The sequence below is a fragment of the Lolium perenne genome, chromosome 2, assembly GCF_019359855.2.
Source record: "Lolium perenne isolate Kyuss_39 chromosome 2, Kyuss_2.0, whole genome shotgun sequence".
In the NCBI taxonomy this organism is placed as follows: Eukaryota; Viridiplantae; Streptophyta; class Magnoliopsida; order Poales; family Poaceae; genus Lolium; species Lolium perenne.
Genome location: NC_067245.2, coordinates 303,702,882 through 303,730,681, shown reverse-complemented (window position 1 = coordinate 303,730,681; position 27,800 = coordinate 303,702,882). Strand labels below are relative to the sequence as shown.

General features: G+C 40.7%; 2 protein-coding genes across 2 annotated transcripts in view; both read left to right on the top strand.

Annotated features, from left to right (window-relative positions):
* LOC139835349 (alpha-copaene synthase-like) overlaps nt 1-17,127 on the top strand; it is a 33,067-nt gene extending 15,940 nt beyond the window's left edge. The window contains exons 2-7 of the mRNA XM_071825207.1: nt 7,780-7,894; nt 8,111-8,221; nt 13,237-13,495; nt 15,339-15,474; nt 16,254-16,502; nt 16,843-17,127. Of these exons, the coding sequence (XP_071681308.1) occupies nt 7,780-7,894; nt 8,111-8,221; nt 13,237-13,495; nt 15,339-15,474; nt 16,254-16,502; nt 16,843-17,127 (1,155 nt within the window). The remainder of the gene's footprint in view (nt 1-7,779; nt 7,895-8,110; nt 8,222-13,236; nt 13,496-15,338; nt 15,475-16,253; nt 16,503-16,842) is intronic.
* Nucleotides 17,128-27,217: 10,090 nt separating this feature from the next.
* The window catches only part of LOC127330848 (alpha-copaene synthase-like), a 33,063-nt gene continuing 32,480 nt past the window's right edge, over nt 27,218-27,800 (top strand). The window contains exon 1 of the mRNA XM_071825206.1: nt 27,218-27,310. Coding sequence (XP_071681307.1) covers nt 27,218-27,310 — 93 coding nt within the window. The remainder of the gene's footprint in view (nt 27,311-27,800) is intronic.

Genomic DNA, 27,800 nt, shown 5'->3' with positions numbered 1-27,800 from the left:
TGACAGATCAACACAACTAAACCAAGTACTAACATAGCATGCACACTGTCACCTTCACACTATGTAGGAGGAATAGATCACATCAATACCATCATAGCAATAGTTAACTTCATAATCTACAAGAGATCATAATCATAGCCTACGCCAAGTACTAACACGGATGCACACACTGTCACCATTACACCGTGCAGGAGGAATAAAACTACTTTAATAACATCACTAGAGTAGCACATAGATAAATTGTGGTACAAAACACATTGCAATCATAAAGGGATATAAATAAGCACTTCACTATGCCATTCATAACAGTGAATAAGTATTCTGTGAAATATAGCCTAAGAGACCCACTTGGTGCACACACTGTCACCTTTACACACGTGGGACAAGGAGTCTCCGGAGATCACATAAGTAAAATTCACTTGACTAGCATAACGACATCTAGATTACAAGCATCATCATATGAATCTCAATCATGTAAGGCAGCTCATGAGATTATTGTATTGAAGTACATAAGGAGAGAGATGAACCACATAGCTACCGGTACAGCCCCGAGCCTCGATGGAGAACTACTCCCTCCTCATGGGAGACAACAGTGTTGATGGAGATGGCGGTGGTGTCGATGGAGGAGCCTTCCGGGGGCACTTCCCCGTCCCGGCGGCATGCCGGAACAGAGACTCCTGTCCCCCAGATCTTGGCTTCGCGATGGCGGCGGCTCTGGAAGGTTTCTTGTACCGTGGCTTTTTCGTCTCGAAGTTTTAGGTCGAGGGGCTTTATATAGGTGAAGAGGCGGCGTCAGAAGGTCAACGGGGCGCCGACACTATAGGGCGGCGCGGCCAGGGCCTGGGCCGCGCCGGCCTATGGTCTGGGTGGCCCGTGCCCCCTCTCTGCCGGTTCTCGTGTGTTCTGGATGCTTCCGGGCAAAATAGGAACCTGGGCGTTGATTTCGTCCAATTCCGAGAATATTTCGTTACTAGGATTTCTGAAACCAAAAACAGCAGAAAACAGCAACTGGCACTTCGGCATCTTGTTAATAGGTTAGTTCCGTAAAATGCACGAATATGACATAAAGTGTGCATAAAACATGTAGATATCATCAATAATGTGGCATGGAACATAAGAAATTATCGATACGTCGGAGACGTATCAGCATCCCCAAGCTTAGTTTCTGCTCGTCCCGAGCAGGTAAACGATAAACAAAGATAATTTCTGGAGTGACATGCCATCATAACCTTGATCATACTATTTGTAAAGCATATGTAGTGAATGCAGCGATCAAAACAATGTAAATGACATGAGTAAACAAGTGAATCATATAGCAAAGACTTTTCATGAATAGTACTTCAAGACAAGCATCAATGAGTCTTGCATAAGAGTTAACTCATAAAGCAATAATTCAAAGTAAAAGCATTGAAGCAACACATAGGAAGATTAAGTTTCAGCGGTTGCTTTCAACTTATAACATGTATATCTCATGGATATTGTCAACATAGAGTAATATAATAAGTGCAATATGCAAATATGTAGGAATCATCGCACAGTTCACACAAGTGTTTGCTTCTTGAGATGGAGAGAAATAGGTGAACTGACTCAACATTAAAAGTAAAAGAATGGTCCTTCAAAGAGGAAAGCATCGATTGCTATATTTGTGCTAGAGCTTTGATTTTGAAAACAAGAAACAATTTTGTCAACGGTAGTAATAAAGCATATGTATCATGTAAATTATATCTTACAAGTTGCAAGCCTCATGCATAGTGTACTAATAGTGCCCGCACCTTGTCCTAATTAGCTTGGACTACCGGGATCATCGCAATGCACATGTTTTAACCAAGTGTCACAAAAGGGGTACCTCTATGCCGCAGTACAAAGGTCTAAGGAGAAAGCTCGCATCGGATTTCTCGCTATTGATTATTCTCAACTTAGACATCCATACCGGGACAATATAGACAACAGATAATGGACTCCTCTTTTATGCATAAGCATGTGGCAACAATTAATTTTCTCATTTGAGATTGAGGATATTGTCCAAAACTGAAACTTCCACCATGGATCATGGCTTTAGTTAGCGGCCCAATGTTCTTCTCTAACAATATGCATGCTCTAACCATAAGGTGGTAGATCGCTCTTATTTCAGACAAGACGAACATGCATAGCAACTCACATGAAATTCAACAAAAGGTAGTTGATGGCGTCCCTAGTGAACATGGTTATCGCACAACGAGCAACTTAATAAGAGATAAAGTGCATAAGTACATATTCAATACCACAATAGTTTTTAAGCTATTTGTCCCATAAGCTATATATTGTAAAGGTGAAGAATGGAAATTTAAAGCTAGCACTCAAGCAATTTATTTTGGAATGGCGGAGAAATACCATGTAGTAGGTAGGTATGGTGGACACAAATGGCATAGTGGTTGGCTCAAGTATTTGGATGCATGAGAAGTATTCCCTCTCGATACAAGGTTTAGGCTAGCAAGGCTATTTGAAACAAACACAAGGATGAAGCGGTGCAGCAAAACTCACATAAAAGACATATTGAAAACATTATAAGACTCTACACCGTCTTCCTTGTTGTTCAAACTCAATACTAGAAATTATCTAGACTCTAGAGAGACCAAATATGCAAACCAAATTTTAGCATGCTCTATGTATTTCTTCATTAATGGGTGCAAAGCATATGATGCAAGAGCTTAAACATGAGCACAACAATTACCAAGTATCACATTACCCAAGACATTTATAGCAATTACTACATGTATCATTTTCCAATTCCAACCATATAACAATTTAACGAAGAAGAAACTTCACCATGAATACTATGAGTAGAAACTAAGGACATACTTGTCCATATGCAACAGCGGAGCGTGTCTCTCTCCCACACAAAGAATGCTAGGATCCATTTTATTCAAACAAAACAAAAACAAAAACAAACCGACGCTCCAAGCAAAGCACATAAGATGTGATGGAATAAAAATATAGTTTCAGGGAGGAACCTGATAATGTTGTCGATGAAGAAGGGGATGCCTTGGGCATCCCCAAGCTTAGACGCTTGAGTCTTCTTGATATATGCAGGGGTGAACCACCGGGGCATCCCCAAGCTTAGACTTTTCACTCTTCTTGATCATAGTATATCATCCTCCTCTCTTGACCCTTGAAAACTTCCTCCACACCAAACTCGAAACAAACTCATTAGAGGGTTAGTGCATAATCAAAAATCCACATGTTCAGAGGTGACACAATCATTCTTAACACTTCTGGACATTGCTCAAAGCTACTGGAAGTTAATGGAACAAACAAATCCATCCCACATAGCAAAAGGAGCAATGCGAAATAAAAGGCAGAATCTGTCAAAACAGAACAGTCCGTAAAGACGAATTTTATTGAGGCACCAGACTTGCTCAAATGAAAATACTCAAATTGAATGAAAGTTGCGTACATATCTGAGGATCACTCATGTAAATTGGCATAATTTTCTGAGTTACCTACAGAGAATTTTGCCCAGATTCATGACAGCAAAGAAATCTGTTTCTGCGCAGTAATCCAAATCTAGTATGAACCTTACTATCAACGACTTTACTTGGCACAACAAAACACTAAACTAAGATAAGGAGAGGTTGCTACAGTAGTAAACAACTTCCAAGACACAAATATAAAATAAAGTACTGTAGCAAATTAACACATGGGTTATCTCCCAAGAAGTTCTTTCTTTATAGCCATTAAGATGGGCTCAGCAGTTTTAATGATGCACTCGCAAGAAATAGTATTTGAAGCAAAAGTGAGCATCAAGAAGCAAATCAAAAACATATTTAAGTCTAACATGCTTCCTATGAAAAGGAACCTTGTACACAAATAAATTCATGAAGAGCAAAATGACAAGATCAGGAAGATAAAACAAGTGTAGCTTCAAAAATTTCAGCACATAGAGAGGCATTTTAGTAACATGAAAATTTCTACAACCATATTTTCCTCTCTCATAATAACTTTCAGTAGCAACATGAGCAAACTCAACAATATAACTATCACATAAAGCATTCTTATCATGAGTCTCATGCATAAAATTATTACTCTCCACATAGGCATAATCAATTTTATTAGTTGTAGTGGGAGCAAATTCAACAAAGTAGCTATCATTATTATTCTCATCATCAAATATAGGAGGCATATTGTAATCATAATCAAATTTATCCTCCATAACAGGTGGTACTAAAAGACCAATATCATTATCATAAATAGGAGGCAAAGTATCATCAAAGTAAATTTTCTCCTCAATGCTTGGGGGAATAAAAAGATCATGAAAACCAGCTTCCCCAAGCTTAGAACTTTCTATATTATTATCAACAATGGTGTTCAAAGCGTTCATACTAATATTACTACCAGCATGCAAATAAGATTCCATAGGTTTTTTAATTTTCGCATCAAACAATCCATGTTTTAAATCAGGAAATAGAATAAGAAGATCATTCTTGTCCATTATGACAAACTAGTGTAAACAAGAAACAAAAAGATGAAATTGCAGGATCTAAAGGAAATAGCTTTGAGTACTTACGGCGCCGGAAAATATCTTAGTAGCCGAGATCCGGAGTGTGAGTACCTTTTACCTTTCCTCCCCGGCAACGGCGCCAGAAAATAGCTTGATGTCTACGCCCCCTCCTTTTCCTGTAGACAGTGTTGGGCCTCCAAGAGCAGAGGTTTGTAGAACAGCAGCAAGTTTCCCTTAAGTGGATCACCCAAGGTTTATCGAACTCAGGGAGGAAGAGGTCAAAGATATCCCTCTCATGCAACCCTGCAACCACAAAGCAAGAAGTCTCTTGTGTCCCCAACACACCTAATAGGTGCACTAGTTCGGCGAAGAGATAGTGAAATACAGGTGGTATGAATAAGCAGTAGCAACGGCACCAGAAAAGTGCTTTGCCCAGGACAGTAAACAAGCAGTAGTAACGCAGTAAAACAGTAAACAAGCAGCAATAGCAGTATTTAGGGACAAGGCCTAGGGATCATACTTTCACTAGTGGACACTCTCAACTTTGATCACATAACAGAATAGATAAATGCATACTCTACACTCTTGTTGGATGATGAACACATTGCGTAGGATTACACGAACCCTCAATGCCGGAGTTAACAAGCTCCACAATTCAATGTTCATATTTAAATAACCTTAGAGTGCATGACAGATCAACACAACTAAACCAAGTACTAACATAGCATGCACACTGTCACCTTCACACTATGTAGGAGGAATAGATCACATCAATACCATCATAGCAATAGTTAACTTCATAATCTACAAGAGATCATAATCATAGCCTACGCCAAGTACTAACACGGATGCACACACTGTCACCATTACACCGTGCAGGAGGAATAAAACTACTTTAATAACATCACTAGAGTAGCACATAGATAAATTGTGATACAAAACACATTGCAATCATAAAGGGATATAAATAAGCACTTCACTATGCCATTCATAACAGTGAATAAGTATTCTGTGAAATATAGCCTAAGAGACCCACACGGTGCACACACTGTCACCTTTACACACGTGGGACAAGGAGTCTCCGGAGATCACATAAGTAAAATTCACTTGACTAGCATAACGACATCTAGATTACAAGCATCATCATATGAATCTTAATCATGTAAGGCAGCTCATGAGATTATTGTATTGAAGTACATAAGGAGAGAGATGAACCACATAGCTACCGGTACAGCCCCGAGCCTCGATGGAGAACTACTCCCTCCTCATGGGAGACAGCAGCGTTGATGGAGATGGCGGTGGTGTCGATGGAGGAGCCTTCCGGGGGCACTTCCCCGTCCCGGCGGCGTGCCGGAACAGAGACTCCTGTCCCCCAGATCTTGGCTTCGCGATGGCGGCGGCTCTGGATGGTTTCTCGTACCGTGGCTTTTTCGTCTCGAAGTTTTAGGTCGAGGGGCTTTATATAGGTGAAGAGGCGGCGTCAGAAGGTCAACGGGGCGCCGACACTATAGGGCGGCGCGGCCAGGGCCTGGGCCGCGCCGGCCTATGGTCTGGGTGGCCTGTGCCCCCTCTCTGGCGGTTCTCGTGTGTTCTGGATGCTTCCGGGCAAAATAGGAACCTGGGCGTTGATTTCGTCCAATTCCGAGAATATTTCGTTACTAGGATTTCTGAAACCAAAAACAGCAGAAAACAGCAACTGGCATTTCGGCATCTTGTTAATAGGTTAGTTCCAGAAAATGCATGAATATGACATAAAGTGTGCATAAAACATGTAGATATCATCAATAATGTGGCATGGAACATAAAAAATTATCGATACGTCGGAGACGTATCAGTGGGTTCATGCCTCCATTAAATGCGGGACAAAGGATGAAAGTTCTAAGGTTGTGGATGTGCTGTTGCCACTAGGGATAAAACATCGATGCTTTGTCTAAGGATATTTGTGTTGATTACATTACGCACCATACTTAATGCAATTGTCTGTTGCTTGCAACTTAATACCGGAAGGGGTTCGGATGATAACCTGAAAGTGGATTTTTTGGCATAGATGCATGCTGGATAGCGGTCTATGTACTTTGTCGTAATGCCCTGATTAAATCTCATAGTACTCATCATGATATTTGTATGTGCATTGTTATGCCTTCTTTATTTGTCAATTGCCCAACTGTAATTTGTTCACCCAACATCTGTTTATCTTATGGGAGGACACCACTAGTGAACTGTGGACCCCGGTCCTATTCTTTACATCTGAAATACAATCTACTGCAATTGTTCTTTACTGTTCTTCGCAAACAAACATCATCATCCACACTATACATCTAATCCTTTGTTTACAGCAAGCCGGTGAGATTGACAACCTCACTGTTACGTTGGGGCAAAGTACTTTGATTGTGTTGTGCAGGTTCTACGTTGGCGCCGGAATCCCTGGTGTTGCGCCGCACTACACTCCGCCACCAACAACCTTCAACGTGCTTCTTGGCTCCTCCTGGTTCGATAAACCTTGGTTTCTTTCTGAGGGAAAACTTATTGCTGTGCACATCACACCTTCCTCTTGGGGTTCCCAATGGACGTGTGTCTCACGCGCATCAATGTACAACATGTATGGCAGTGCCAATTTGGAATAAGGGACCACTAAATCTGTCAATAATATTTCATGTGTTATCTTGCTATACTTAGAATATTTGAACAAACGAATTTATGATTGACAAATTAATGATCAAGATTAAATTATCATATTATGTCCATTTATGTGCAAGGCGTGATGACTAACATATATAGTTTAACTGAAGTTGTGTTTTCTCTATTTTGTGTAGATCATACTGTCTATTTTTCTTCAAGCTTTGCACAAGTAAATATCAAGGTGATATGTATGTGTGTGACTTATTTCAAAAAATTAAACATTTAAATAGCATAATTAGATTTTTTTTATATCATGTGCACCTACACCTAGGTTCTCCATCATATTTTCGATGCTATGTGTTCCTATTATAAATATATGGTTATCTATACTATTGTAATCTACTCATATTTATTTCACTCCTGATAAATTGTAGTACTAATATCACACCCCTCCCCTAATTTTTGTTGTGGTAAATAAAACTTTGCACTTAACTACCCCAATTTTGGTTTAATCTTAATTATAAATGCATGAATGTTAGGGATCTTTGGAATGGATAACAAACAGATCCGATGAACTGAAAGAAGATATCCGTGTATTGCTCAGTACTCGCAAAAACACGATAGAGAGAATGTTCTTACTAGATACACTACAACATCTGGGAATCGATTACCACTTTGAAGAGCAGATCAACATGGTTTTAAGACAAATATTGGAAAGTGAAATTAGCAACTCCAACTTGCATGAAGTTTCTCTTCGGTTTCGGTTGCTTAGGGAGCAAGGACATTGGGTATCTCCAGGTATCCATCTTTACTTTTATATCATAATTGTTGGGAAAAATGTTAATGCCAGAAAATCATAAAGATATATTTTTATAATTATAGCTAACTGGGTTACCAATCTTGAATTTCTTATTCTTGAAAATAATAATTTCATAAACTAGGTATTATATATACCACAATTAAAACCTTGTTATCTTTGTGATGGCTAGCAACATGATTTTTTCGAGCTTGTAGATGTTTTCAATAAATTCAGAAGTGAAGATGGCAGCTTCATCAGGGATATAATGAATGATCCTAAGGGTCTATTAAGCTTATACAATGCAACTCATCTGCTCGTTCATGGTGAGAAAATGTAATAACCCAGAACATAGGAACAACGAAGGGTAGATTTAGAAATGGGATGTGCATTTCATCGCTAAACGGGGGAAATTTTCGCGCCTTATTGCAACTAAACCTAAGAGGGATCGAGGTTCTCTCTCATTTTGCACTTAGGGTTAGGCAATGTGAGTTAGGGAAATTTCGACATGATCTCTTTTGTATCTTGATTGATTTGGGGAATTGATTTCATTTGACAAGTGTTAATACATTTAACAATAAACATTGAACAATATAAATGGAATTCATAATTCAAAACAACTTATGAATTCAAACAACTTTGAATTTCAAAGTGAATCATAAATACAATGTTTATTCCAGAATATAAATGTTACATAAATCAAAAGCTCATAAACAAAAACTTGGGCTTTATTGATATCACAACACAGATTACAAAGTCTTTACAATATTCTTGATACAAAAATTGATGAATAATAAACAGAAATGAAAATGAAGATTACAATATTATTCCTAAACTAAAACTTAGACTAAATGACTTGAAGTATTTCTTCATGGTCATGTCCATCTTCAAAACCTGCAAAACAAAGAACCAACACTAGCCAGAATGTTAGTGTTAGTCAAATAGTTCAGTTTGGACAGCTTAGCAAATAACACAATGTTCAGTTTGGACAGTGCAAACTGTCACCACACACCCGTGCTTGTCCAAAACCAGGGACAAGACAAGATAAGGGCAGCAAAGAGACCAAACCCGAGCACACACCAGGGCTCAAGTTTCAGCATATGAGAGCACACAGCTCAAGTGTGTGGGCAGCAACAAGAAGGCCATGCAACAGATTAGTCACCAAGCAAGCCAGGCTTGTGTGTCAATGCAGGGATAGAAGCAGGGTTCATATAAAAGGGGCACAAACCCTAGAAATCATAACCAGTCGACTAGATAAGATTCACCAGGTAAGGGTGAAGCAAGAACAAGCTCAGTTCATCCAGCTTCTTGAGCAAGAACAGAACCAACACACACAACCACTTAAGCCACCGTAAATCATGGTGACCTAGAAGATCATCCAAGATCTGGAGGTGAAGGGCTGTGAACAAACCCAAGTCTGCATCAACAAAACATTTCTTTCTAGGAGCTGGAACAAGGTATACCTAGTTCCTGGAAAAGATCCAATGGATCTAATCCATCATATGCATGAAATAAGCATGGGATGAGCAGATGCTCATATGGGTAGATCATCACTTGGTGTTCACCAAGGATTACCGCTACCAAAAGCTACTAAGATAGAAACCATCCAGATACAGATCATGTGCACAGAAGCTAGAAATCATGCACAGATGCACACACTAGCAAGATCACATGCACAGATAGCACCAGTAGATAGCAAAGATTAGCAACCAAGACTACACAGAAAATCCTAAGCATGCAACCATCAGAAACCCTAGATTTCTTCACGTGCAAGCATATTGGCATTCATAGTTACTATGATCCCCAAATATGCAAGCAAAGATGAGTAGCCAACAAGATCCAACCAACTAGGTGAGCAACCAGTACAGCAAGGCTACTGAGGTCACATCACACTTAGCACCAATTAAAAGAAAGCTAAATAGATCACATCACTATCCAGTAATGGATTCAGACTCTAATTGCTTGTAAAAGAATCATGAACAGCAAATTCATATTCAAGCAAGTCATTTAAATCATCACTGCATAAGCAGTTCATCATCATTAAGTAATCCAAGCATGAATTTATCACAGATCCATGCTAAGCATGACAGCTGCATACTGTTAAGCAATACAGTCTAATTCATAGCCACTAGAGCAAGTCTAGATAGCTAAAAATAAGCAACAGCACAAGTAAGCAACAGCACAGTGATGCTTGAGCATCAGCATCACCAGATAAGTGAATCATTTAACCACGATTAGCCAGTAAGCCATCACTGACAATCAATTGATCAAATGGATCAATCATAGCAAGCCAAGTTACACAGAGAGGTTAGCCAACAAGCAAGAAATGATCCAATGGATCATTGGCTTGGAGAGGTAGCACTGAAGCATATCACAGGCACCACTGGCACACACACAAGTGTCACAGATACAATACAAGTACACCTAGACAAGCATAGCATGGCATAGTTAGCTCTTGAGCAAGCACAGTAGAGCATGGCAAGTGTAGAGCATGCTAGGAACAGCAGAGAAGTAAGCACAACATGGACAGCAAGCAAAGCAAAGAAGGTGCCAAGATCAAGAAATGGTAATTGGGCCATGAGCTTGCAATTAACAGAAGCACAAGCAAATTGCATAGGAGTAGCATAGCTCTGTGTGATCACAGGATCACCAGAGAGCAGCAGAGCATGAGGAGGAAGAAGAACAGAAGCATGGGAGGCGCACAAAAGAGGTAGAGGAGAGACAACACTTACTTGCGCCTGGAAGCAGAGGCTAGGGCATGGCGAGGCAGTGCTCGCGCGGCCCTAACAGCTGCAAGTCCAGGGTAGGCGCCGACGTTACGCCGGCGAACCCAGACACGAAACCGCACCACCATAGCAAGCACCTGAGGCGACGGCACGAGTACTGCAAGCAGCACCCGCGCCAGGTCAACCCCAGGCGCGTACCATCGTCGGCGAGGACGAGATCTCGCCGGAGTTCGTCGAGGCGATTCTCCAGTGGATCCAGATCGAGGCGATTCGCCAGGAGAGGACGAGAAGGGAGAAACTGTGCGGACAGATCGATAGATCTGCTCGCGGCGGTTCAGGTTCGGTAGGTGGCTACGGCGGAGGAGGCCGGCGATGGCCGGAGCAGGGCGGCGGCCATGGCGGCGACGCCATCGCCACGGGAGTCGCCAGAGATTAGGGTTAGGTCGAGTGAGTGAGAGGGCCGAGTGAGAGTGAGTGAGGTGGGCCGCTTCGGCGCCACCGAACCCAAAAGGGGGCCAGCCTTATTGGGCCGTCCCTGGTTAGGTTATTGGGCTGGGCCCAATATGAGTCCAGGGGGTATTTTGGTCTTTTTACATTTAATAAAAGACCAAAACTTTACCAAATTTTAATAAATCATAAACAACTCTAAAAATCCAATAAAAATTGGATTTATGAATGAAAAATAAATCTTAACCAGAATAAAATATGAAATGGAATTTATGAAACAAATTCAAAATTATGAATTTTCAGAATTTAAATAATAACTTGGAATTTAAAATTATTATTTCCTTGTAATTTAAATTCAAGGAAAAATCTCAAATAAGTTCAAATATTTATTTTCAAACATTTCAAAATGAAATTCTACTAATCCAAGTCATTTCTTTTGAAAGAGGGTATTTTTCCCAGAAAAATACTATACTCCTTTTTATTCCAAAAACTATAGAGTTCACTCTATAATTTCAAATTATTTTGGAATGACTAAGGTAATCATCAAGTAAAATCATTTTACTTTGAATTGTTGTACTTTGTGTGAATCACAATGATTAATACTTTTAAATCAATTGTAAATTACCGTCAAAGACATAAATCTTAAATACAACCCTAAATTGTAATAACTCATTGGGGTAAGGGATTCAACATAAAATAATCCATCCATGATTGCATTATTTGGATTTTTATAACATTGTCCTTACCGGACAATGATGCTTCTTACAGAACCCGAGGTCCAGGTTCCATCAACTGCATTGAACTGCACTATCTCGCAGTCCACAGGCAAGTTCACCCTTGCTCATGTCAACTTGATTATTTTCTATTACTTTAATGCAAAGCTATATACTTATCATTCCTGCATCGCAAATGAAATGTTATTTTCCAACTATGAATATGACTATGTGGCTGGCAATGGAACCATGGTATGTGTTGATATGGTGGAGGTTCCATTGCAATGGGTTATATCACCCTAGGATTAATTACCAATGCCGTCCAGTGATTCTAGCGCCGTACAAACCGCGTTGACCATGAGATCTATAATGGCTCTGGAAAAGCCAGCTGTATCTTTTCCCTTCTGCACGCCAACGGATCGGAGAGACGGTGGGGTCTTTAGGCACTGCCGCAATAGGTTGGGAAATCCTTTTAAATCCCCATCCATTGGTGATGTTAATCTCTTTCGATCTATGAGGGATTGTCCGGAGTACACCATGAGTAAAGCCGTATTATCGGGGGAAAGTCTACTGGAGGTGTACGGTCGGACAAAAGGGTGGGTTTGCAGTCGCGGAGAAGGCGGTGTGGGCTTGGATCTTTATACCTGGCCTCACACCAAAGGAAGTGTGAACGGGGGCAAGTCCCTGCGGATGGCAAAAAGGGTGAGATCTCTTGTGGGAAAAGTAACGCACCTCTGCAGAGTGTATCAAATTGTGGCTGTCACTCCCTGTTCCGGGAAGGGAACTGCGAACGCGGTAGGAAAGGAACTCCACGAAGTTCTGGTCAACCTGTGAAAACTGACGGGCATAGTTTTCATAATAAAAGCAACCTTTTGAAGAAATGTTTTCAAAACATGCATTGACCTGCGATTTCCTGATCAATGGTCGTAGCTAGTGCATCAAACACCTTTTATTCTTTTAGAACTTGCTGAGTACCTCTGTACTCACTTTCTTTCGACACCCTTGCTAGACTGTGATCCGGAAGTGGAGGCTATCAACGATGGAGCACCAGAAGGAAGCTACGAGCTGGTCTACGAAGAACCTGATCTTACCGGCGGAGTGGAAGGCGTAGACTATGGGATAGTCTACGGACCAGATGACACGGAGGTGGAGGAGTAGTGACATACCCTAGCAACATAGAGCCGAGCAGCGTAGAACTTACCTAAATAAGTTGTTGAGCTCTTTATATTTGTTATGAGTTGTAATCGTACTTAAGTAGTATCTTAGGGTGTTCTCATAGGACCTGTGAGAATACCAACTTGTTAAGACAATGTTTGTAATAAAGTATGGAGTGTTATGACCTGCAATGTTTCTGTTGTACCACTCTGAGGGATATGGCAATTTGTGAGGAAGCCCCTTCACAAAGATCATATCAACGACTTGTATACTACAACATGCAGTGGTATGCTGGGTCACCGCAGAAAACACTTGAAGAAGCAATGGATTTTAGCAGGCATCATCTTAAATTAATGAGTGGCAGCCTCAAGTTCCCATTAGATAAGCAAGTCCAGCGGGCCCTTTGCATACCGCTACCAAGGACCAATAAGAGGGTGGAAATGATGCATTATATCCTGGAGTATGAACAAGAGGATCATACCTTAATTCTATTGGAGCTTGCAAAACATGATTTTAACCTTCAGCAACATGTCCACCTAAAGGAGCTCAAAGCTATAACTAGGTATGTTATTTTTTCCCAGTCAACATGATGACATTAAGAAAGGAATAAGTCATTCATCGGTTCATATATTCATGCATTCCTTCTATTTCACTATGAATTTCGCTTGTGTTATTGGATATTCATCAAATAAAGATATATCTGAAATCTCCATCTTAGTGAATTTCTTTGGAACTAAAAGGCAAATATATGTGTGCATGGTAGGAAAAGTAGATATATGGTACAATAATGGAGTAAATATTAAACGGATTGCTTAATAGGGCTAGATATAGTATAATTTAACTCCATGGAAAATTTACTACATAAAGTAACATAAAATTAATTCTCAGGCGGTGGAAAGATTTTTATGGATACATACAGCTAAGCTTTATTCGAGATCGTGTGGTGGAGGGATTCACTTGGGCCTCTGTGTTGTTCTACGATACAGGCTTTGAGTTTGTCCGAAGTATCATCACAAAGATGATTGTACTAATTACCACATTAGATGACATCTATGATAACCATGCCACGCTGGAGGATTGTCGGAAACTACATGAAGCCATACAAAGGTTTGATTAATTGAGCTTTGCATTTTTATCAATATATTGGCCTACCTATTTAGATTCTTAATCTAGTAAGGTAATATATTTCATACCATATCATGAATTCCTAATAATTGGAAATTAATCGTGAAAAATAATACCTATCCCCCAAGATTTTCACAATGGTGAGAATGATATCTCAGATATAAGCATGTGTGTGCCAGCTAGTAACGACTTATAGCATTCAAGATGATTTAGTTCATACCTCACACATTGTCACGTGCATAGTGGAGCAGCTGCATTCACACACCCAAATGGAGTTGATATAATTTATGGGAAACGCCGCTCCAAATAGAATAGAAGTTCTGAGGAAAAACAAACTTATATTTGCTACCATGTGTGCTAAGCTAACAAAATATACATTTTTACTATATACATGTAGTTCAACCTGCAGCAGGGATGATTAGGTGGTCAGCAAAAATATCAGCTGAAAATTTACTAGTGTCACAAATGTCACTAGTCTATGTTACTTCCTCCATAGTTGAAAGCAACATACCGGTGATATCATGCAAAGTCTTATTTACTAGGGTGCAGACTCATTTTATCTTGAAATATGTGATATTATAGTAACATAGCTAGTTACCACAAGCATCTCTCTCCACATTTAATTGCATGCCATATGATTAAAATGCCTAGTTAGTATTGCATGTGGGAACTTATTATCGACTAAATTACTCCCACTATTAATAGTGTGAGAATCTCATATAGTAAGAGGCGAGAGAAAATGTGGTTTCTCTACTCGAATGCTGAATTAGTAGTGCCAAAGCCCAAATTAAATGATCCGGTCGCTTAAGATGCGCGAGTATAACATAGAAAGTTCAGTTACCTACAACCTCACAATTATATATTTCCATTTTTAAAGGCTTGACACGAGTATGTTTTCTTTGCCATTTCAAAGGATTATTCCACTATTAATGTGATGCTTATTTTGTTTTTGTAGTGTTACATGGTTGTATTTTACCTTATTATATTGATTCTTGGAACATATAGATATTCTATCGTTAGAAGTAAAGGGTAAAAAAAGAAAAATTATATCCAAGATGTAGGAAGAACAACAAATATTGTACTAGTAATGTTAGAGTCATCCCAGAGAAATTAGCCACAGATAGAATTCTTAACGAGTGATCTGTCAATAACGGGAACATGTATCTCTTCTTGATGAAATCTGGTTTAAATTAAACAAAGATAAGAAAGTGATTTGATTATCATGCATCAACAAATCATTGACCTAACGAATCTTGTGTCAAATGCAATTCACCTTGTAGATGGGATCATAGCGCTGTTTCTATTCTACCGAAGTACCTGAAAAAGTTCTATATGGAGATATTAAGGACATTCCAGAATGTTGAGGTTGAAATGCCAATTAATATTAACTATGATATTGCACATCTCAAGAGAGCGGTAATATATATTTAATATTTGTGTATATTGTGAAAACAACAACATATACCATATATCTTGTTGCCTCAACATATAGATTCAAAGAAAGTTTAGCTCAATATACAATCTCAGCTCTGCAATAATTGTACTCACTCGATATAATTCCATGATAGTTTCAAGATTGACATGCTATCTAATATGTATCTTTAATTATTTACATTTTATAATTTCATGTCAATATAAAATTATAAATTGGACTATAAGAATATCTAGTTGAAAATATTATTGCCTACAAAATAATAAAAAGTTTATGTAATGCCTTTAGTCTTGAAAAATATTGATATTTAATTTGGGAATTTATGTGGTCTAAAATATGTCTATGGCCATACTCAATATTAATATTGAAATCTAATAAATATATCGTGTTGGACAAGTGTTTTTTTTAGAAAAACATGTCCAGAACACATCTAATACTCCCTCAGTCCCAAATTAGATGCCATAGATTTGTCTAGATAGATACATAGAAATCTTAACAAATTTGTAACAAGTAATTTCGGTTAGATGGATTAAGATACTTCTGAAAGCATTAAATTGATGCCTTAGGAATTTGAAAAAGAATGCTTTTTAAATTAATGCTTCTATAAACTAGAGAGAGTAGTAGTCAAAGTAAATAATAATAATAATAATTTGATTTGTACTAAATATATAATGTAAATCATGTAAGAACACACATATGTAGTGAATAACAAATCTCACTACCTATAATTTGTTTTATTAATATTCATTTGCTGGACACGCAGGTCCAAAATAATGTGATGGGTTATCTTCATGAAGCGGAATGGTCACACCAGAATCACAAGCCAAGTTTTGTGGATCATGTGAAGTTAACTAGCCTGAACATAGGCGTGCCGGCAATATGTGTGAGTATGATGACATGCATGAATGACCAAATGATGAAGCCAGCACTCGAGTGGGCAGCAAGTGTCCCGGATGTCATCATAGCAGTAGGAAAGATTTCCCGTTTCATGAATGACATTGGTGCATTTGTGGTATATATGATATTTCTAGATAATGTATGGCATGTTACTCATTTTATTCACATAAATATGAGGTTCAAGAAGTTGATATTTAATCTTGAGAAACAATTTAAATAAAATGTGAGTTACATGAAACAAAAAATTATCAAATCAAAATTTAGAATTATTTATAATAATGTCATTTTTGCAATGCTACCCTTAACTCAATTTCTAGATTTTGCATAACATATTATATATTTAAAGAGGGGTAGTGATTTTACTATTACAATTACTACACATGTGTGCGAGATTATTACTTTAATGTGATACATAATTATTTAATCTAAACGTGAGTGTTGATGCAATCATACAGCGTCGGAAGTGCAAGGGCGATCTTCCAAGCACCGTGGAGCGTTACATAAGTGAGCATTGCGTCACAAGTGAGGTGGCCATTACAAGAATTGATACATTGATGGAAGAGGAATGGAGGACCCTGAACCAAGACCGCTTCAAAAACCATGCTCTTCTCCCAGCATTACAACAATTTATTAGCTTAGCTATTAGTACAATATTTTTTTATGGCAACAGGAATGATGTGTACACACACAGCACACACATCGGGTGCACTATTGAGAGTCTCTTCATCAAGCCTATCTAGTATTTACTGAATGTATGGTTGTGATGATATGTTGTTTAATCGTGGCATATATTTATTCTAGGTACTTGGTTTCGCCTTTATATATGGAAATATCATCATGTATGCTTATGAGGCACTAATACAAATAGAGTTTTACTAAAAAGAAAGTATGTATTTGTTCATCCTTACGGTGTGATAATATTTTCCCACTTACCCATCTACTAAATAATGTTATATTTTTCGGAAGAATCAATAAATTATTCTTGTTGTGCTTGCCGTAGAGGAAGGGCATTGGGGATTTCTTGTGCGAGGCATTGCATATGCAGTTAGAGTGAGGAATGATGATTAACTCTCGATGAGAAAATACATAGAACTTATTGTTGACATACTACAGAAAAGCTTAACAAAGATTTTCCTTTCGCACACACCATCTCTAATGTAATTATCACATATTGCTTTATTTAAGCCTACTACAATGTAATAGCACATTAAGACAACTATTGAAATAAGCACTCAACATATGTGATGGAGACTCTATGTGATTTGCTTTTCGGCTAGACCACCAAAGACCACCTAAATTGTACCCTGATATGGATAAGAAATCCCCATCCTCAATTCGCCTAGCCGCATCCGCACCCTCATTGCACCTTTACCCATTAGGTCTCCCAGTTTTCATTGCTAGATGACTATAGCGGCGAGCTTTCTCCTACTTTGCCTTTCACTGGCCGCTCTTGCCACATATTCCCAATGTTCGTCACATTCCTTCCTAGTTTTGTGAAGAGTGGTGGAAGGTGCCATGGAGAAGCACGGGTGAAGGATACAAGAGCTCCATCCATCTCTCATTTTTTTTGGAGTTTTGTCCCACCTCGTTGATTCCTTAGGCCTCGTTACGAATTGAAGGGGAGGTATTATCAGTGAGTTGTGGTTTGGATGGCAAATACAAACATCTATCTCTAATATCCACAAGTATAGAAGATTGATTATAGCATGTTTCAATAAGTAATTAGTGTCAAAATCACCAGTAGTTGAAGGTATTTTTTATAACTTCACATTGAAATTATATTATTATTTTGGTTTCATTGGAAAAATGAGTGACTTGCCAGACCCCGAGTCAAATGGACCTGGGATTGAAGACAATGACCTGGAGCACTTGGACCTCAGGAGGGGAGACTGGAGGCCCAAAAGAGACCAGGTGTCCTTGGTCCCACCCCGGGCCTTTCCACCCATGTTATTTTCCTCCTCGAGTGTCGCCATTCATCCATCTTCATCTCAGACTTGAAGTCTTGACCTAAAAACTCCTATAAAAATGACCCCCGAGGCGTTCTACAGGGACGCGGCCACGAAAACACAGAAACACCGAAACAGTACCAAAACCACCGAAGATTAGAGGGCGAAACGATGTCGGAGCCGCCTCCGGTTGGATCTCTGCCGATCGTCCCTCCGGATGAGTGCTGGATTCCGGCTAAAACCGACCCCGTCAAGCTCTCCATCGTCCCAGTTGGCGGCATACACATCTTCATCGGGGAAACCGTCGATTCCGACGGAAACCCACTGGTAAGTAGCGCTGACGCGATCGCCGCTGAGCAGGACGCAGCTGCAAAGATCCGATCCGAGTCGCTGGAGCTTTCTACGGAAGAATCCGCCTTAGACCTGGAAATTTCAAATTCTGGTTTTGGTAGCCGGATCCATACCTATTTTTGGTAGTTGGATCCGCACCTATATTTTTTGGTAGCCGGATCCATACATATTTTTGGTAGTTGGATCCGCACCTATATTTTTTTTTTGGTAGCCGGATCCATACCTATTTTTGGTAGTCGGATCCGCACCTATATTTTTGTAGCCGGATCCATACCAAAATATTGGTAGGTGGATCCGCACCTAAATTTTTGGAAGTCGGATCCACACCTAAATTTTGGTAGGTGGATCCGCACCGATAGGACCACTGCGACAATCAATCTCGCACCGGCTCGACGGAACGCCGAAGAAAAACCGCCACGACCGACGTTGATTCCGCTCCAAACAGCTAAGTCCCTATTTATATTTCATATTTTAAAATTTTATGATCATGAGATTAAGATTGGTTCACTCATATCCTGAGTCTTTTACCGCTTTCACTGTTGGTCATATCTTTCCCACGATTTGCCTCGCGCTCGTGAAAAACTTTGTACTGTTTTTTGCCGCTTAAGGCTCCAGTACGCTGCAAAATTTCCGCCTTCGGGCGTTAGCTTGAGTTTTCTGGCCTACACGTTTTCTGTTGTTTTATGTGTGGATTCCTTAGTAGTGACATCTCGGTACTTAAAGCCGGCCTCTGTTTCTGAGGTTCTTGATTGTTTCGCTATTAAGCGCTATCGCCTCAGCAGATGTTCTGTGTTTAAAGTTTGCCGTCTCGCGAAAAGTCAAGCATATAAACCAGAAGAACGGATAAACCAGCACTTGCTTAAAACATATAAATTACATTAACTGTTCAAGATAGTCGAGTTATTTCCGCCTTGACAGTTTTATGTTGTTCAACTGCTGCATAGTTTCAGCTTTAAAACATTTGTTCAAAGGCCGTTTTTGTTCCGCCTTACATTTGTTCGTTGAACATGATCAAAGAAACAATTTAATACAAATATGTTTTTATGTTTATGTATCAGGTACATGACACTTGGACGTACAACAATCTCCCGAGGTTAGGCGGATCCATGGCGTGCACAGCTGGAAAAGCAACTTGAGTCTTGATTCCGCTATGCTTAGCCGGAACCAACCCTCGGGGGCTGCGGTTTGATCTTAGGTGAAAAGTGTGTTTCCTTTCGGGTATCAGTGCTGGGAATTTCCGCCTAGATGCTTGGGATTTACGCTATTCCTAAGTCACATATAAAGATAAAGCTACTCTAAGAGCACCAAGCCGGATTTTCAAGTAAATTCACCTTGGCGCTCGGGGGCTACACCGATGAAGTTCTCTTTGGAGCAACAGGCCGGAAATTTTCCACCTTGACGCTTGGGGGCTAAGTTTCTGAGCATCGAGTCTCCTTGGAGCAAGCCGACTCAACGCTCGGGGGCTACATACATATGGTTATGTCAAGAAAAATTTCAAAGATGGCGAAAATCTGGCTAACTACTCGGATCCGCACCTAATTTTTTGGTAGCCGGATCCGCACCTAATTTTTTGGTAGCCGGATCTGCACCTAATTTTTGGTAGTCGGATCCGCACCTCAATTTTTTGGTAGCCGGATCCGCACCTAATTTTTGGTAGTCGGATCCGCACCTCAATTTTCGGTAGCCGGATCCGCACCTAATCTTTTGTTAGTCGGATCCGCACCTATATTTTGGGTAGTCGGATCCACACCTATATTTTGGCTAGTCAGATCCGAACCTACATTTGGCTAGTCGGATCCATACCGAAGATTACGTTGGATGGTGTCTCCGAAGAATCTGACCATTGGATCATGAAGTTTCCGACCAATACTTGGTTGGAGATACGAAGTTTGGAGTCCTTCAAGATTCTCTATTATTCGTTCCAGCCAAAGGATGAAGATACATGCGCAAGCTGAGCTGGATGGAAGAACGGTGAATCTTGGAGAACTCCGGGGGCTACTGTTGTGGATATACTTCATAGGTATACCATCGACATGGTCCGATTCCGGCAAGCCCGGGTGGCTCACAGATGGTGGTGATGGCTTATGACCCACCGGGCAGCCCAGTTGCTGTTGATCCTAAAGGATGAAGTCCAGCCCAGGATAGGGAAGCCGGATCCCAGCCGACCATCGGAGGAAGTCGGATCCGTGAAGGTCCATGTGGAACCCGGATCCATGGAGGCCCAGGAGTAACCCGGATCCATGGAGGCCCAGGAGTAACCCGGATCCATGGAGGCCCAGGAGTAACCCGGATCCATGGAGGCCCAGGAGTAACCCGGATCCATGGAGGCCCAGGAGTAACCCGGATCCATGGAGGCCCATGTGGAACCCGGATCCAGTACGACGTAGGGAGGAAGGCAGATCCTTGACGTACACGGCAAGACCTTGTACCGTAGTTAGGCGACCTGTAATCCGGCTAGGACTCTCCATGTAAACCCTAGATCCGTGCGCCTTTATAAGCCGGATCCTGGGAGCCCTAGAGGCACGTTCACGTTCACGTTCACGTGCACGTTCAGAACAACCACAACTCATTGTAACAACGCGAAAGCGCCCAGATAATACCAGACAAGCAGCAGTAGGCCCTGTCATCGTGCAGGTGTTCCGAAGCTGGGTAACTCGCGTACCACCGTCCCGTGTGCACTCCGCCCTATGGCCCCTACTTCTTCTCCCCCTCGTGAGGATCCCTCCTCCGGGGTACCGTCGATTAGGCAACGACACTCTCCAACAACATCAACATGAGGAAGAAGGGAGTAGTTCACCTCTGGACTATGGGTTTGTGGCAGTAGCTTGATCTATTTATCTCTTGTGCTATCATTGATTTAGTACCATATAAGCTGCCCAACATAATTATAGTCATCTATATAATTCCTATATATGTGGTGGATCTTTATTCTATGAGTTGATATTTGAGATTGGAATTCTATTATGTGTGAGATGTATTTGTAGATGCATATTATTTAAATGTTCTTAAGTAATTGTTATGATCCAACTTGTATGAGAGAGCGTGTGTGGGAAAATGTGCGTATTAGTTGGAATAACATGGTGGTTGCAATTGGATAGTGACAAAAAATTGGAGATCCACGATTGTTTTTACCTTTTTTGTTACATCACTAGGGATTAATTGAATGCATGTGTTATAATTATCTAGTGATAGCTAAGATAATCTTGTTTGCTTAAGATAACACATTTGATATTTAAACATCATGTCAAAAGTATCAAAGGCTATACTCTGTTTATTCTTAATTCTAGATTGCATGAAGTTTTCCCTTTCTGGAGGTGTATAAGAGAGATGTGTTGCATCATCTCTACAAAAACGCGTGATGCCCATATAAATGCTTATCATACACATAATGAAGTTTTATCAATATTATATTGCTAGTGAATTGTTTTATGTCCGTTACACCTTATAAGAGAATAATCAACTGAACACATGAAACCCAACCAACTTTTTATTATAAAAACAACTTTCCAACACTTTTATCACTTTTCATATTTTCTCCATTAATAATTCCGAAAATAAAAAAACACGTTTACTATTAGCAAACACAAACAAAAACCCAAAAATACCTTTATCTTATTGTTTTAACTTTCCTTGTCTAGTCATATATTATTTTACTTTATTTATTTACAAGTTTATTTCAGTTTTACTAATACGAAACCTTGTGCTTGACAACCACATGGTGGAGTTGGGAACACAAGGCAAAGACTTTGTGTTGTAAGTTGCTTGAAGAGGAGAAGGAAAAGATATCTCTCCGTCAATTCCTCGAAAGTTCGATATAAACGCTCGAGTCACCCTTGTGGGCAAGAAACGATTATTTCTACAATATTTTGTACTTGGAATCCCAATGAGTTGGTACACACTGAGTTGTTGTTGTCATCAGGCAAGATTCAAAACCAATTTCCTTGATAAAACAGCGGATATGGTGTTTCTTTGTCCCAAATGTCCATCTAGTTGTAGTACGTGTCAGTTTCTTCACAACATTTCTAATTAGTTTGGTTTAACTGACAATATCCTTAGTACTGAATCTCTATAACTTCCCAAGAATAATAATGTGAAGTCTTTATGATAGCTTCAAGTACATAAAGGAGCTCCCATCATGACTTACTATACCAAATAGGTGTAATTTAGTTTTAATATATACTTATCCCTTTTTATATTCCATTAGAAGTGTAAGTTTATATAGAAAATCAATAATATTTGGCAAGAATATCCACAACAATCGTGTGTTGGACCCATATCGCAAAGGTGTGCACGGAGACACATTCTATGGCCCGCAAATAAAATTGCCGCTAGTGACTCCTCGCTTACTTCAATCCCTGCTTGAATCGGCTCACTGATCCTTGGGTTTGCTCAATTCAGCATTTCCTCCTTTGTACAACTCGTCCGCAAAGTTCTCAATGTGATTTTACATATTACCCACAAGAAACAAATATTGTCATGAATTAACTAATATTGTGATATATCAACCTCCTAATTTTATTTGTGTTTCTTTGCTTGTTAATAGACGTCTTGTTATGTAAAAAAACATGTTTGGTGAAGTCACGGCAGTTTGCGTCCAGCCCATGCAGCTGCCCCAGATCACTATCAAAATGAAATTGAAATTATTACTACTATTTGGTTGTTATATGCTGTTTTCATTAAATTCAATGCAGCAGCTAGGTTCGTTATCAACTGGCACTGATCCACTTTAACTCCTACATTTCTGTGCCCTTCAAACAAGTACGCACTTGATCTCACACGTTGCAACGTAGGGTTCTTTTCTCTCTACATGTACCTATCTATATGTTTATAGCCTGACAAGCTTGCATGCATGTGTACCACGGCACTATGTAGCTTGGTAGTTTGAGAATGATGCTGTGGTCCATATATAGGCCAACTTGGCCGACACATTGGCTTAATTGAGTTCTCATCAACTCGACGGTAGCTATGGAAGTCCTAATCAACCAATTAAGTAGCCAAAAGGGAAATTAGCGACGAACATTTTAATCGCTTTGGAATGACTTCCACCCTAAAGGGGCCGTTTGGAATGGAGGTAAATTAGTGGTGGCATTGGGTATTTAGCTCAAAGTTAAACTAAATAGTGATGAACCCACTATTTTTACCCTTAATCCAAACAGGGCCTAAACAGTTAGCCAAAAACGTCTACAAATATATGCTTACCAACAGATGGCAATTAGAAAAAAATCACACAATGATGAGCTCGTGTGTGATAAGATGTTGCTGTCATTATTCTACAAGGATAAGCACCAAAGATTATTCTAAATATGTCACGTAATGTAACATTTGTGATAATAATGTGGCAAAGTGTGTACACAATGATACAAAAGACCGCACCACATATTGCAGAAGCAAAGAGCAATAAACTTGTCTTTATCTAAAATGAAGTTATGAACGTCACCTAGCTATCTAGCCTAACAACCAACATTTCAACGCTCCGATATTTTTGGATAATTTTTTTTTGGTGTGGTATGGATAAGAAATATATGTCGGATGAGTGTAGTGCCCCATAGGATTCTTGGTTATCCAACTTGTATAGTATCTAGTCTAATCCTTCTGATTTAGGTTGTTATGTTTTGAAGGTTAGGCAGGCATAGCTTTCCTTGTACGTTACAACTCTATATCACATTATCAGCGGGCCCCTTCAACTTTGGTCCTCTCATTGTTGTCCACCTCGGCACCGACAACTACTTGTACTGGCGTGTTCAGGTGTGATCCAAGTTATCCGCAACTATGTGCTCCTTGGCTTCATCGACGGCAGTTTTCACTGCGCCGAGGAAGAGGTCAGCGACACCATGGCCATCAAGGCCATATATTTCATTAGACAATCTATTTATAGAGATTACACATATGGTCACCACACAAGACAAATATTTGCGTCAAACAACTTTGCACAAGAAACCTCACAAGAAGCAAAACTACAAGTTCACCCTTGGAGAAACATGTGCCTCGCTGAAACATCGTCCATCTTCCTCCACCGTCACTCTGGTAGCACCGGAAAAAGAGGCGAACAACCGCCACACCGAGATCTGGGAGAGCACCATCGCATTCAATGATGCTTTTTGAGCCGATGAACCGGGTCGTCGCAGAGGACGAGCCCGAGACTTTGTGGCACATCGGCCGAGGATCTTCCCCGTGATCACCAGATCTCAGCGCCGCCATCTTCCCTGCACTCGGTCGAAGAAGACGAACGCCGCCGCTGCCGTCATCCACACACCCAACTGCAAGACGCCACACATAACTGCAGCAGCCAACGCAACCGTCACCCGCGAGAGTGCCGAACGCCAACCACCAGACACGAGTCTCACCAGATCCGAAGACCGGCGAGAAGACCAGGCCACCTGACCCCGATGCCACCGATTGAAGCAACACCGGGATGCAGAAAAAGTAGAGGCAAATTATTCCGACGCGACGCAGTCTTCTCCATAGAACAGCGCCCCAAGAAAACACTTCACCAAGACCGGAACCGACACTCCGGGGTCCCCACCCCCTCCGGTCGCCGGAGCGGCCGACAGGAGGAGGCAGGGACCAGCGGTAGAGATCGCCTCGGAGCGGTTCCTGGTATAGGAGCGGTTTCTGTTTCCGTGCTTGTTGGTGGGCTGCTTTAGCATACCAAAACGTTATATTATAGAACAGAGATAAGGTCACTCCGTCTCAAACGTTTTTTATTTTATTGTTTGAGAGCAACCACGTATTTATTAATCAAAAATCAAGATACATGAAGCAAACACACTTGAAAACTAAAACACAAACCGAGATAAAACAATTATCCTGAAGTTGCAGCTGAAATCCTAAAAGATCGACAAATATAAAACGATCCCTAGGGTTTCCTGTAACTACCGCAGCCAGCGGCGGGCACCCAACTCCAGCACCCGCTAAGACGGGCACCGGAAGAGACGTCGAGGCTCCACCATTGCAATATCAAAAAAACCACCATCGCCAACAAGGTTTTGTGAGTCGATGAAGAGGCTTGCTGCAAGCAGCGAGTCACAAGTCGATGTGGCATGTCGACCGAGAGACGTCCCTGTGCTGTCTTGGACCAAGATCCGACACTTCCCATCGACAAAGTTGGAGAAGAATGGCATATCCACCACCTCCGGACTAACATATTCGCTCCAGAAGAACTACCTCGCCCCTGCCGCCAACGTCGCCGCAGATAAAAACAAACGTCAGCGACACACCAAGAAACTAATCTTGTTAGATCTGAAAAAGGGCGAGAAGACCAAGTTGCTGATTTCAAGGATCGATGAACACACATTGCCATCAACTCTGAGGCGCCGCCCAGCTGTCGCTAGTGTGAGAGTAGAGTTGAAGCAGATTTATTCTCCTAGACGCCGCTCCCAAGACCCCAACGGCGCACCACAACAGATAAAACCTAACCCTAACTATTAGGCCAGAACGTCGGAACGAGTCCCCCCACTCCCCTCTCCCGCCGCTGCCATAGTGGCAAGCGGAGAGAGAGAGAGGACCAGGACCATAGTGGCAAGCGGAGAGAGAGAGGACCAAGGACAACGTCCTGGTCGACGGAGGTGGATATCGGGAGGAGTTAGGCCGCCGCCGCCTCTCAAGGGAGGACATAGAGGCAAAACACGTTTGGAAACGTTTTATATAGTGAAAGGAGGAAGTAGTAGTTTCATGTATTATATGGTCTATCCTTCTAATATTTTTTGTGATTTCTTTTGTCCCTGTGCATCCCACAACTGTTGCAAGGCATGTGTTCTGAGAGCAGGTTTTTTTTCTCCGCCGAGAATTTCGAAATCTCGCCAAAAATCTATTATTCCGGTTATCATCAGGAAAACTTTATACCGAATGAAATAGATAGGTATTTACGTAATTTTCTCAAATTTATAAATTATGGATAAATTTACAAATTCTTTTAACAAATTCCGAGTGGTATTATAACCGCTATTTTCGACAAATATATCCGCTAGTGTTTTTCTCAACCGAGTAAAAAAAAACCCTCTGGGAATCAGTATGGTGCAGCGTCACTGTCTCGGTATGTGACGCAGTGGTATAGGATGTGGATGTGTGCTACAGGCTGCTTAGTATATGGTCTTCGATCTCTCTCCTTTTTCTTTGTTTAATTCCATGGCGGAGCGCGGTTGCTTGGTTCAGATCGCGGACCTGCACTATATGTGAAGCAGGTGAAATCTAATGAAAAGCTGCAGCGGCTGCTATGCAATCTAACCGTTGTTGGCTTTGACCACGATTCCACTGGGCTGCTTAGCCGCAAAGGCCCATCAGCTGCAAGTTGGGAAGAGAACATTTTTAACGTCGATGTAGTACACTTGAGACACTCCGGGTAAGCTGGAAGTTGCGAAGACAGAACCTTTTGCCCGGCTGCTACTATACACTAGATTCGGGTCGCAATGACGACGTTATCACTCGATCGAACATGTATATAAGGGGCCTCACTCTCCTTCGTCCCCAAATACACTCGACTAGCTAGCTAACTCCTCGACACAAAAGGGCAACGTACCATATCTCGTACCTTGACATGGCGTCAGGCGTCGCTACCACTCCTGAGTTCACCTATGAACCCTCGCCGTGGATTGATTTCTTTGCTGCACACGAGCAGCTGCCCCTGCAGGTATATATGCATGCACATTATTTGGAGGCCATTTGGTATTCTATATGTAAACTGTACCAAGGATTTTGTTTGTAAATATAATACATCTATAGACGTCAATGTTGCTCTTTCTGTGTGCTTCTTTGTATAGTAAGTGGCACCTTTCGAGGATTCATTTTCACTAAGTCAAGAGATATATATGTAAACAAACAATACGATTTAGTTAAATTTATAGACCAACTTTTACGATGCAACCACCACAGGCGAAATGGCAAACCACTTGGGAAACACGTAAATACTAGGTGGGCTACTCTGGTGGGGCGGCTTACGAATTCCAAAAGTTAATAAAATTCGAAGAAAGATATGAAAGGTGAAGTTTATAAATATACGTTTTGCAAAAAAGGGTGTATAATAAATGATCCAACACCAAACATAAAAATCAATAGGTATTGCATTAGTTCTTGCAATTTTCATATATGATGAAAAAATTACATAACTAATTATCAATGAA